A 13,698-nucleotide genomic window follows, 5' to 3' on the forward strand; every position below is an offset into this window, starting at 1 on the left:
TCAGGACAGCCAAGGCACAGGAAAAATCTAAGTAGGAAGGGAAAACATCCTATGAGTTTATTGGAAGTAAAAGGATAGGCAAGAAAGAGTTGAGTCATTACTTAAGAAGCACCAAACACTCTTGATCCTGGCAAGGATGAAGTGTTTACACCTTTCCTGCTTCAGTTTTCATTAGGGAGGTAATGCATGAATGGACATCACAGCAACACAGAATAAAGAAAAAAAGTTACTTAGATAAGTTAGATGCAATTTCATTGGCTTGATGAAATTTTCTGCAGAGTACTTAGAAAAATCGCTGAGGAAATCTCATGTTAGCATTATTGTTGAGAACACAAAGAGAATAAATGATCTTCCAGAAGATTAGAAAGGGGCAAACATAATTATTTTTTTTAAAAAGGAGGGAAAAGGCCACAGTTATCTAGCTCCAGTTGATGAAAAATGTTAGTACAAAGATATGGAAAATCAAAAGGTGTTTATTGTCAGCCAATAAATCATGCCATTAACAAATTTCCTTCAACAGGGTACCTCATCTCATTAGTATGTTAAAAATAATAGGTATTTCAGACAGTGCCTGGTACTATTTTCTTAAACAACCTAGAAAATTACAGTGAAGAAAAATCTGCAGCAAGGTGAGCATATAAATGGTTGTTATTGTCAGCTGTTATTCATTGCTCACAGTAGAACAAGAAAAAATATTGAGAGTGTTTACATATGTATCTGTCTTTACTTCAGTACTGTTCAACACATTTATCATTTCATAATAGAAAATAGCGTACACCATTCAATTTGCAGATCACTTCAGACTGGACTGGACTGTAGAGACTACATTAAAATTCAAATGATCTTGAGAAACTGAAGGTTTTTATCTTCCAAAAACCTCCCCAAACAGAATGTTTGCTGACAGTAATGCATTTTTAGCTTAAAAGAACATGACTGTTGTTACCTTCACTTAAAAACTACAGCCTGATTGTCAAACAGCACATGCAAATAAAAAAATTGCCCGAAAGGTTACCAGAATGATTTGATCAATTAGGATTTTCTTCAGTCCCCTCCTTTATATCATCAGAAATAGTAAGGTTTTTTTTGTTTTTTTTTTTTTTGTTTGTAGGTTTCTTCCTACTAAAGTTCAAGCATATCTAAAGATCTTACTTTGTACTGCTCATATAACTCCTATTGGACAGGTAAGACATGTTCTGGCCATCACAGCAGTCTAATTACTGACCTTTGTTAATTAATTATGCTTCCTTATTAGTTACATGCTGTAGTAATCCAACTGCCAAACTCAAATTATACCAAAATAAAGAAAATTATGTCAGTCCTTATTTCATACACTTACAGCTACAAACAACATATCACGTCTCAACTTTACATATATATTTAAATTATATGCAACCTTATGTAACTGCTAAAAAGTACTGGAATAAATTAGGAAAAATGTGGACTTTCTATCACAAGCATTTTTTAAAAAACAGAAAAATATCTGTCAGAAGTAGTTATAGTTCACTCAGCTTTGAGAAGAAAAGATTACTTTTTTTTTTTCCCCAGGTTCATCTCTGTTCTCTAATTCTACAGTGTAATTTATGTCTAGACTTTTCGTGACAGTGACTATGTTGAAACATGAAGTTAGAATATACTTGCCATGTCAGAAGTTACAGTCTCATGACACTGAAATCTATGACATACTGCCAGTATAATTGCTGGCCAAGAGATTAAAAATATACTGTAGTTCATTAGGTAAAAACAGAGAAAACACAGTAGGAAAGCAGATCTGCATATAAGAACAACTAGAAGTATGTGAAACATCAACTATATGACACTATAAAACATTTAAAAAAAACCCCAACAAACTGACCATACCCTTTCTGCTTTTGTATTATGTAGTTAAAAAGAGGAAATTTCAACCAATCTGTGATCTTAAATTTAACATCAACACTTATTACAGTAGGTGTCAGAGAATTTGGATGGCAAACTATTCTCTCAAATTGCTCAAGCAATTATAATAATCTCATCTGAATCACAAAACATTTTTCAAATGGAAAAAAAAACCCCAGTATATTCTCTGGGGCACTCAGTTCAACTGAAAGTGTGAACAAGATTTAAAAAAAAAACACAAAAACCCCAGCCAAAAACCTCAAATACCTGATTTTTTAATTTGCTCAGACACTGAATGTAAACAAATGAAAGACTATATACACATATAATGATAAACAAAGCCCCATCTTTTCTTTTCAAAAGAAAGGACAAGAGAAGCATACAAGTGCTTATTTTATTGCCTTATACTAAGTGCTACAAATTCTTTTAAAGAAATAACACTTTTCTGCAAGAAACACTGTAACTTCTTGCCAAAGTTTTGAATGAGTTATTTGATTGTGATACAAGACACAAAACAATAATATGCACAGTAAATAAAGATTTCATTGTTATTAGCAGTTACTTTAAAATTAAGATGGCATTCAGAGATCCCCACCAGCATTACTGTATGTGTATTTCCTTGTTAGGTTTCCCAGAAAGGAAAACTTCTGACATAAAGTCAGAACCTGACCAAACATCCACCATTACATGAGAATAACAGAAGCAATGTCTATGTCTCTGCAATGTAAAATTTCCACCTAATTTTACTAATGTGATGATAAAGCTCTTGGCACCAGCAGCAAGTATCTCAATTGCAACTGCAAAGTTTATTTTTGTGGGGAAAAAAAATGTAACTACCTAAACTGGAAGTATACAATTTTTCAGAGTCTAAGAATCTGTTTACTGAGGCCAGAAAGCATTTGAAGTAGAAAGCTGTAGAAGGTTGATGCTAAATAACGACTCAAGCGGCAGAATACACCTCTGTGAGGACAGAGGTCTTCCATACCATGAGATACACCTGAAAATAGGGAACTGCTTCTCCTGTAAGTGCATGTATTCATAAGAAATTAAAGCAGTATGGACAGGAAGCTACACCCAAAGGGCAATGAGACTTGAGACTGAAGAAAAAGTGAGGAGACATCATGATCATGATATGTTGCTTGTTTTAATACTCAGTCTCAGTTACAGGCATTTAAAGAGCAACAAGATTTACTGTCTAGTAATTCTGTGTGAATTTCTAGATTATTTGATTTTATCTTGGTGCAGCTTAATTACAGAACTTTTGCTTATACTTTTCAATGGCAAAGAAAAAAATACAAGTTTATTTTTAACATTAATAGAAGTTAGTTGCTGTTCTGTACTTGAAAATATTTTACTTTGATTGTAGGCCGCAAGTGGAAAACATTCATTTAGAAACACATGCAACAATAACTGTTAGATGGCAGTATTTTGTTCTTCACTTTATTTCCGAAATAGAATCATAGAATCACAGAATGGTTTGGGTTGGAAGGGACCTTAAAGATCATCTAGTTCCAACCCCCCCTGCCATGGGCAGGGACACCCTCCACTAGACCAGGTCGCCCAAAGCCCCATCCAACCTGGCCTTGAACACTTCCAGGGAGGGGGCATCCACAGCTTCTCTGGGCAACCTGTTCCAGTGCCTCACCACCCTCACAGGGATGAATTTCTTCCTAATATCTAATCTAAATCTAGCCTCTTTCAGTTTAAAGACTTCTTTTGATAGCAAAACTTTAACATAAAATTGTAAGATTATTACACTTTTTACTAGAAGTATTAATCTTGGCAATTAAATGCTTTCACCTATGTATTCCTCAAAATAAAAATGTTTATATATAATGTAGTACAGTTGATTTTTTTTCTACTTTCTACTTACCTATTTTTCTACTCTGATTACAAATATTGTAATTTAGAATGATAAATAATATTATCAGACAAGATTCATTAAAATAATCCAATATCCTGTTACTTAGATAAAGCATTTTGATTTGTAAACCTAAATTATATAGGGAGAGTAAGTTTTCCTATAAAATAAAGCAATAAATAAAATTATAAGTCAGAGTATAAAAAAGAAACATTTCTTTTAAAACAACCTATCCACAGAAGGACATTACAAAATACCTCGTATCAGTTGTGGGTGAATACCAAACCCATGTTTATTGCTCATCTGAACCAGCCAACTTCTTTCCTTCATACTCAGTGACTCGCCTGTATTCACTTTACTACATCCCAGAGTCTTCTGACATTGATTAAGATTGCTGCTTCTTCAGATGCTGGAGAAAGACATAGCAACTTGGAAAGAAAGTTACTCAAAAGATAACTTCTCCAATGATGTGACTTTATAAATCTGCTGTTATCCCAACTGATCTTTGTTCTTAAGAGAAGTCTAAAAGTCTTTTGTTTTCTGTCAAATGCTAAAAGGTTTTCAAGGGTGAAACTCTCCTGAAATCATATTTTTCTTAACTTCAAAAGAACCTAGAAGCTGAAATACAAGCATCATAAGGTCATGTTTAGAACAGTAAACACAAAATTGCCCAGTGCCTGTTCTCTCTTCTCCCTGTTCAGGCTCTGGGATTCAGGCCAAATGGCATGGCACGATTTACCTCCATATGGTTAAATGCTCTTATCCTCTAAAACACTGGCTATATCCAAAGAGCCTATTGAGTATATTTCCTGACTTAAGCTAACTCCTGAACTAGTTTGTGAGATGCTAGCTAGTACAACCCCAAACCATTTTAACGATTGTGATAATGACTTATTGACCATCTTATGCCAGTTCCATTGGCTCTGTTTAATTTAATTAAGTATAATTTAATTTACTAGTATACGTGTAGTGGTAAAATTCTAGGTATTTATTTTTTTATATAGCCTGCTTTGCAAACTATGGGTGTCTCCACTGTTGTGATTTGCTAATATATAATATTTGACAGAAGTTTTTACTTCAGATTGAAAAATAAATGTTAAATAAAAGATCAGCATGAAACCGCATATTTTTCTGAACAGAACATGAAAGCAAACCAGTTCTAAGAAGGTTCTGAGTCACAGGAAAAATGACAGCAACTATTATTGATTCTAGCTAAGAAAAAACATCCTATTTTCTTTGCATCACCAGAATTTCCACAGAGAAGAGAGATTGATAAGATATCATTCATAGAAATACTGCTAAAAGTGTTAGATTTAAATCAAGACAAAACACCATAGTGATTTTAATAAGAAATTCCATCACCTAAAATAGATAGGAACAACTTCCATGTGAATCAGCAAATGCGACAGATGAGTGGCTTCCTCATGGTAAGGTCTAAGGATATCATGTGGAGTATGGCATAGGAGCTCAAAGGTGTGTGCTCTGCCAAACCTGTACTAGATGGAGTTCACCTGTTTCTCTTGATCATAATTTGGGAAAGAAGGCATAACACATTTTTCAAATGAGAGTAGTCTATTGCCAGTTTGGGAACTGCAGGTAAAAATGATGCATTCCTCAAGAGAACTGAAAGCCTTTGCAAACAAAGAAACTGTGCAAAATGATTTCGGAATCAAAGAACCTTAATATTCTTTAATTTGCCTACTTTTCTAAATGTAATAATTATTTTTCTGGTTTCATAATGTTATGTTCTCTAGCCTTAGTTTACTTGTGAATCTTTATCCATGACAAATCATGCAGCACTTACTCTTCTTAAGTGAAATTCTCTGACCATTTAAAAACCGCTTTAGGGTGTGTTTATACAACTGCTTCTGATCATAATGAAATGGTTTAAGAAGTTACTGCCCCTCAAGCTAATATAAGATAACTGACTGTGCTCTTCTAGGCTCCTGCAATGCAGAATAAAATGTATCTGTTCAAATCACCACTGGGGGCAATTCATATATCATTATTTTATCCAGCATTACTAAGGAGGCAGTAAACGACAACTATGGAGAAGCAATTTTTGTTACCCCCTGAAATAAATGTAGCTGGTCATGTCACCACACTTACAGAAATCTATCCTGTGCTGTGCTAGCTCACTGTTAATTTTGAGAAATAACATAATTTAATCCCTTAAGTTATCACAGGTGAACTCATTGTCAAAAGTTCAGTCCCAGTTGAAAACTCTTCACAAAAAAACCACACACAAGAGCTAAGTGAATTGGTTCTGGTTTACTGTTTGTCTGGTTTTGTTACTCCTTTCTTGCCATTAGAAAACAATCATAGTTAGTAAGTGTAGACATAGTATTTTAAATCTGTCTACAAATACTACTATGGGAGGAAAATCAGCTCAACAACTTGAAAATCCCCTTCCTGACTCACAGCAACGCCACAGCATTATATGTACACGTTATATACAACATAACAGTTTAGTTTCCCACTACTACTGTCTTTTCGCAGTGTTTCACAGTTTACTTATCTAAACCAATTCAGAATACATCTACATTTCATAAAGCTTGTTCAAAGGCTTTGTACACAACAAAAGTTTAAAGAATAAGTGTAATACATTATTTATTTGTTTATCACTTAGCACACGGACACTTTCTTCAGTAAGTTTTGATCTCTCAATGGACATCCAGTCCGATCAATTTCTTTCTCTACTCTCTTCAGCATGAGTATTCTATAGATGTGTTTCACAGCATCCTTTTAACACCCTCAGATTCTTGCTTCTGAATGTATAATTAACCACCCACAAAACCAGCATCTTTATAGCTGAAGTACACGTTCATTCATTCATGTGAGAATTCCCACATTCAAGTGAGAAGTGTTTTAAAACCATTCATTCTAGTATCATCCTCATCCAAAGCACAGTGATGTCTCTTGGGTGGTTTTTTTCTGCTTCTTTTCATCAAAATGTAGTGTCTTCTGGATTAAAAATACATGACACGTTAAAATTCAGTAACAAAATTACCCTTTGTCCTTTTAATTTGCTGAGGTATACCCCTTCTCTTATTAATAACTATCATTCCACACTAACACATATGCTCATCACCGTTAGACTCACTTGTTGTATATCTTTTGATTTTATGTAAACGTAATGTGGAACTCACATAGACTAGGACTACTCATAACCCTAAGGACACTGTTAGCAAATTACTTTGCATGATGGTTCCTCTGTTGCTTGTTTTAGCAATTGATAACTGCCACCACAACTGAACTTTATTCCTGATCCACCAATTCTCCCTGTGGTACAGGGTACAACATGTAAAAAGCTTAATGTAAAACATCTGAAACTCAAGAATAAACAATACTCCAAAGCTTTGCAATGGAAAGAAGGAAAAAAGAGGGTTAATAAAATCTGATTAGTTTGGATACCTCCTTCAAAGTTCTTCTCTTTGGAAGATTTTACTACTTGGAGGATTTATTAAAAGGATATATATACCCAAGCCATTTTTCCTACAAAACATGAACATGAGATTTCTTTAGGGACATGACTATGTGAATTTAATTCATTTGAAGAGCATTAGAAAGACAAAAACACAAAGAGAAAGTGTCAGGAATCTGAGTCATAAAAGGGACATAAAGATTAACCACCTTCATCTGTTTGCCTAACTAATAGATAAAAAAAAAAAAAAAAAAAGCACTTTCAAGCAAAGTCTGGAGTTATTCAAGATTTGAGTGGTTATGAATAATCTGGGGAAACTTCAACAGGTGAGGAAGTTCAGAAACATGCTGTTTAATAAACAAAAATACAATGTAATACACTATGCTCCAGCATGCAACCAACAGACACCAGACAGATAACCCATGTTTATTATATCTTGGCTACGCTTCAAGGGATGTGTAAGGTATGGATGGAAGGCTCTTAGGCATCAAAATGTTCCCCTTGAACAACTTAGACACACGCATATTTTCACAATTCTGTTTGTATATTTCTGTCAACCCCATATGAGTAGACTAAGACGTATTTGACAAGTAGACTAATGACTTTATTGTCATTCCTATGAGCAAGGTCCCTAGAACTCCAGTACATAACCATTTTTTCTTCTCCTGGATGGAAAAGCAAGTCTAGACAACCTATAGTGTCAAGTTAACCCTTTTATGTACCTGAAGTTTCAGCTGACACTCAAAAGACATTTTGTGTTCATCTTATCATGCAATAATCTAGAATATGTTCTTTACCTCAGTGGCATATGACAAAAGTGGTTGCAGGAAAACATGAAGATAAGCAACTATGAAAACCTAAGTAAACTGAACTGTTTCATTTTTTTTACTTCATGCTCGGGAAACCAATTTATTCATTAACTATATGTAGCAACAATGGCTACTTCTTCAGTGCAGCTTTTTTTTTGGGTAGCTCTTGTTTACTGTACATTGACAAAATAATTATGAATGTGATATGAGCTAAGAAAATCACGAGACTTTTCTAGATTTCATTTTATGATAGAGAAGTGTTCATACATCTTCATACAGGAAAAATCAGGTATACATACCAAATGGATCCATCTTTTACTTGTAAAAAATGGTTATGTACTGAAATATGAAAGAATCAAGTAATGTTAAAAAGCATATCAAAGCCTATACACGATATATTGAAGAGTTGAGATTTTAATTATTAAAAAAAATTCCAAGACTATTTATTTCAGTTATATATATAAAACTGAACAATTTTGTTGGAATGTATTGTCATTTATATTTATCTATGTAACAGAAATAAAGCTAGAAAATCTAATATATCAACTGTTCACATCACATGACCAACTAAAATATTAATGTAGATTTTAAAATGTCTAAGACTTATAATGTGGCAAGGAAATGATGCAATTATCCTCAAATCAGAATATTTCTGGATTTTTCTAATCAATTAAGAGGTATTAAATACAGAATAGATAGCATATGTATTCATTGATGAAAGCTATTTTATATGTACAAATCCACATCTTTTAATGCTTGTAACTAGACATTAAGTAGCCAGGATTCACTGTAGATGGCTTCATACATATTGCTGTAAGAGATGCATTTCTAAAGTCTCTGAAATGATGAAAGTTTCATCTCTCCTATTCTAGATGAAGATTTTTAGGCTTTTCTTCCAGCTGGTCTCCCAAGTAGCACACATTCACTTAGATCAGTTCCTGGATAAAAATGAACTGTCTGTTCTGTTTGCTTTAGAATGGTTTTTTGTCTTTTTTTATCACTGAATACTGAGAGCAAAATTGAGGCACTAGAGAGTTTGCAGTCCAGCTGTCGTGGCATAAATCAATATTTAAAATGCACAGTGGCAATTCTTCTTCCCTTGAAAGTAGGACTTTATGTCCTGAATTTCTTGTTATGTTAAATCCAGAACTTTATCAATGTTAAACACAAACCCTAATACTGGTTTGTACCCAGAAACACTACTTCAGTGATAAACTAAATAAAAAAGTAATAAAATTGTTAATTAATGTTTGACTTGTGTTTCTCTGGAGAATTTTTCAAGCTATAGTGTTTTATGAATGAGGAGTTAAAACATTCCAGCTTGAGGGAAAGAATTCCTTCAACTGTACTTCCTGAATTCACAAAGAGTTAGTATAGCAAACTTGTGATAGCTCACGAGTGCCTGGGTAAAGCTGGCCAATGCAAAAAGTACCTGGAGAAAAATATAATCTTTTTCATAATTTTCTTATGGATAAATCTTCTGAAATACTACTTTCTAAGGTACAGGTGGATTGCAGGCATTCTTTGTATCATCTTAGTGCTGGCAACTTTTCACGCATGGGGATTTATGAGCTGGCAGGTGATGACATGCAGTGTAGTTTTGCCCCTGTATCCCTCTCCTACATTTCTCCATGAAGCTTTTAATTCTCTAATTATGCCCCAGATGCAGTGTACTTCGTGACACCTCTCCCAAGTGGGCAGATGTTCCTAAGCAGATCTCTCTGTTGTGAAGGACCCTCCCTTGGGTTTAGTACTGTCAGACTGCATTAAGAGCAGATATAAAAGGTAAGAAACATGTGCAGTGCTATTTCTGTTTGACACGCTGTCCCTCTATCCAACGCTTTCTAGACTGGTACAGCAATACTGAGCCGACAGGCTAATGAATGGAGCCTGCAGAATAAATCGTTAACCTGTAACCTCGTACAGTCTGCATGTGGTCTATTAAGTTTGTACTCCTATGATTCACACTTGTGTGTTTACTTCAGCTGCTGCATTTGTCGTTTCGCTTTATTTTGCTCCTGGTATTACATAGTGGTCTCGGAACCAAAATACCAAGGTGAGGAGACCTGCACTGGAGAGAGGGGAGGAGAAGGCTATGAGAGACAGTTAGTACCGACTTACTTGCATGAGGAAGACTGAAGCATCTCTTTTTCCCTGTCTCTTCACACTGACGGCCCCAGAGCACATCTGCGTCACATGCAGAGGAGGGGGCGGCTTGGTGAGAGGCGCTGAGATAGAAAATTGTACAGTGAGGACCTTGACAGCCTCACGGGTGTGATTTTTTTTTTTCTCCTACGTACAGTGTATATAAAGGAGCCCCGCTTTCTCTCTGTGCCAGCTCTCAGGCTTTGCCATCCCAGATAACTACAGGCATGGGACTCCCCTGAGAAATGGGATGGGAAGGCGGGAGGTGGAGATAGGCTTCCAGGTGACTTTTCCCTCTCGAGCTGCACTCGATCACGGAGCTCTAAGAGACTGAGGAAGAGCCACCTGCCTCCCAGCGTGGCAGCTGCCGCCTCCGGTCCTCTCCGGGCTGTAGCTCCGCTCGCTCCCCCGTTAATCAGATCAGCGCGTCTTCGCAGCCTCCCTCACCCGCTCTTCCCTCGCAAGTGCCTGTCTCCCCTGAGAGGTGTCTCTCATTTCTGCCTCTCTCTCCTCCCCTTTCCACTGATCACCGTGCAATTCTCGTCAGCTCTGGGTATCTCCCTCTCTCCTTCTCCCTTCACTGCTGGGTGTCTCTACCTCCTCTCGGCTCCGTGCATCACTCCATCCATCCTCCCTCTCGCTCTCTGCACTGGTGTGTGCGCGCATCTCTCTCCTCCTCACGGCTACCATCCCTCGCCCTGCAGGCGCAGCGCTGCCCGGAGGAGCCGCCGCCGCCGCTGCCAGGAGCGGGGCCACCCCGCGCTGCCGCCGCCGCCGCCCGGCCCTGCCTGGCCGCCGTGAGTCCCGCCTCAGCCCGCGCCTGTCCCCCGCCCGCCGCGGCACCATGTCCGGCTCCGGCAGGAAAGACTTCGACGTGAAGCACATCCTGCGGCTTCGCTGGAAACTGTTCAGCCACCCCTCGCCGGCGGGCGGCCCGGCGGGGGGCGGCTGCCTGCCGCCCGACAGCAGCTTCGAGCACTGGGGGCCCAGCCAGAGCCGCTTGCTGAAGAGCCAGGAGAGAGGCAACAGCGCCTTCTGGAAGAAATCCGCCTCCTCCGCCGCCTCCTCGGCGGCCACCACGGCCAGCCCGCCCAACGGGACGCTGCTGCCCGCCGGCGGCCGGCCGGCCGGAGGGCACGGGCTGGGGCACGGGCACGGGCCGGGGCCGCCGCTGCCCCGAACCGTCTTCTACGTGGAGTCCCTGGAGGAGGAAGAGGAGGAGGCGGAGGCGGTGCCCGGCGGGATGGAGGTGGCTCGGGAGCCTGAGAAGCCCCTGGCGCCGCCAGAGCGGGAGGAGGCGCCGGGGGACTGCGCGGATGGAGGCAGCCGGGCAACAGGTGACGGAGGCGGGCACAGGTAGGGAAGCGCGGCGGCCCCGGCGCGACCTGCGCGGCGTCCGCTGGTCGGGTGGCCGCGGGGAGGTACTGGCCTCCCGAGCGTGGGGCGCGGATGGGAAAGTGTGCGGGCATTGGTGTGGGAGGGTGGTGGGGCCGGGGCGCGGGTGGGCTCCTCCGTGTGAAATGGCAGGGTTTGGGGGCGGCGGGGGGGGGGGGGGGACGGACGGGACACCCCCGCTGTGCAGGAAGGGCGGCGGGGCGGGGGGGGCGGGGGGCGCTGCCCGAGGGTCCCGGGAGAGACTAGCCAGCCTCAGGGTCGGAGTGCCGCGGGGAGGGGATGCTGCCCCTGCCCCTTGTCCTGCCCCTGCTCTGCCTTCCCCTGCCCTGCCCTGTGCTGCCCGGGGGGCTGGCCCGTGCACAGGCGCCTCTCAAAGCCGGCGCTTCGCGCTGGGGATCGTCGGCACCCAACTTTCTCAGAAGTTCATTAAAATGCTAGGGGAGGTGATGTTGTTCGGAATATTGCGATGCCAGGTGAAAGCTCAAAAAGTAAAACGTCCGCTTTGCTGGAACTCAGCGACTAAAACGTCTCACAGCCTACCTCAGAGAAAAATAAAAATTTGTTTTATGAATCATCAACTGAATGACACCTGAGAAGGTGTAAGAAAAAGCGAGACACGTCCAGGTGCTTGTGTTTCGTATGAAACTTCTTTTAATGTTGAATTGCTTTTCTTTCTCAATCACTGCTCCCCTCCCCCTCCAGCCCAGACAGAAATTAAAATCATGAGAAGTGGGAAATGTAGCAAATGTAGAGCTTCCAGAAATACTGTGATACAGATAATCCTGAGGATAAAATGCTTCATTGGTTTAACTCTGCTTACCTCCACCTCCCTATGGTTAAAATAATTTAATTTTCATTTCCCTTGTCATTTATTACTTTTTTAATGGAAAGAAATGTATGGTTCTATTTTTAAAAGGAAAAGAAAAAAAAAAAAGATTTGTGTTCTTCATATTGAAAGTAAAGCATATGGTATTGAATATTTTATTAAAGAGACAGCCCCGTGTGTTTGTTTGGATTAATACTGTTGTAGATAAACATACACATGCATATAACTTTGAGTATGTTAAGCTTTTTCATAGAGACCTAAAGCATATATTTTCTACTTGAAACTCTTCATTGTTTGGTCAGTTCGTGTGGTTCATTTCATAGGAGCTGCATTGTTTAAACAAATGTGGAACAGCTGATGAATGACTTAGGGTACATTTTTAAAGAAAAAGTGATGCTGAAGTTTTCACGAACATTGGAAGTTATTATTTTGAACAAGAAGATGCTTATCCTAGGATTCAATACAAAAAGTTATCAAGATACGCTGTAAAGACAGGTAAAATAAAAATAATGTCTTCAAGATTTCTGAACTGAATAGAAGAGGTTAAAAACTGGTACAAATATAATCTCATTCTATAGATTTTATATTAGGTGCGTCACTGATCTGAGAATCTTCAGAGATCTGCATACTGACAGAAGCTTACTGAATTTTAATGGCACCACTTAATTTGTTCCTAAAAGTTGACTTGTTAGAATGAACTTCCTCATCACATATGTACTCTGTGATAATATAGGTCTGATTTATTCTCACTGTTCTTGGGTTTTTATAATGCATTTATTCCATGTTCTTCATTCATTGCTACTGAAACAACATATCCAGTCATCGGTAGCTTGTAGTCTTGTTGAAGGCATATGCTAAAATTTGTTCAGATTTAAAATAACTAAGGCAGGTAGATACCATTTTATTATCAATAAAAATGCCACTTTTTGAGACATGAAAATGTTGAAGATAGTTTTAGTGTCTGAGACTTTCCCTTCTCTTTTTTCTATCTAAGAACCTTTCACTTACCTATATGAATTTTGAATGCTATGGCAATAGGTGGTCAAGCACTGCAAAAATGGCAGTGCTGTGCTTGAAAGCTCTGTGATCCAACAGTCGTCTTATGCCCTGACAAGTTATGTCTCACTCCTTCTGTAGAAATTAGTCTTTTTATAAAGACTAATTTTATAAAGTGCCAACTTCTTTACTTTATTACGACTATAGGATATATAAACTACCCTTTAGTCCTGAATGATAGATACCACCAAATACGTAAACAGGTGAATATATGGAACTTCCACCAAGCCTTTAGTAATACACTTGCATGTTTGGTACAGTGAGTGCAAATTGTTAACTCCCAGCTGTCCTTAATATTTTGTCCTGTACA

The 13,698-nt window shown here is 39.0% G+C and overlaps 1 protein-coding gene across 1 annotated transcript in view; it reads left to right on the plus strand.

Annotated features, from left to right (window-relative positions):
- Positions 1–10,955: 10,955 nt before the first annotated feature.
- KLHL1 (kelch like family member 1) overlaps positions 10,956–13,698 on the plus strand; it is a 268,520-nt gene continuing 265,777 nt past the window's right edge. The window contains exon 1 of the mRNA XM_075741724.1: positions 10,956–11,467. Coding sequence (XP_075597839.1) covers positions 10,956–11,467 — 512 coding nt within the window. The remainder of the gene's footprint in view (positions 11,468–13,698) is intronic.

Source organism: Balearica regulorum, chromosome 1, assembly GCF_011004875.1.
Source record: "Balearica regulorum gibbericeps isolate bBalReg1 chromosome 1, bBalReg1.pri, whole genome shotgun sequence".
NCBI lineage: Eukaryota > Metazoa > Chordata > Aves > Gruiformes > Gruidae > Balearica > Balearica regulorum.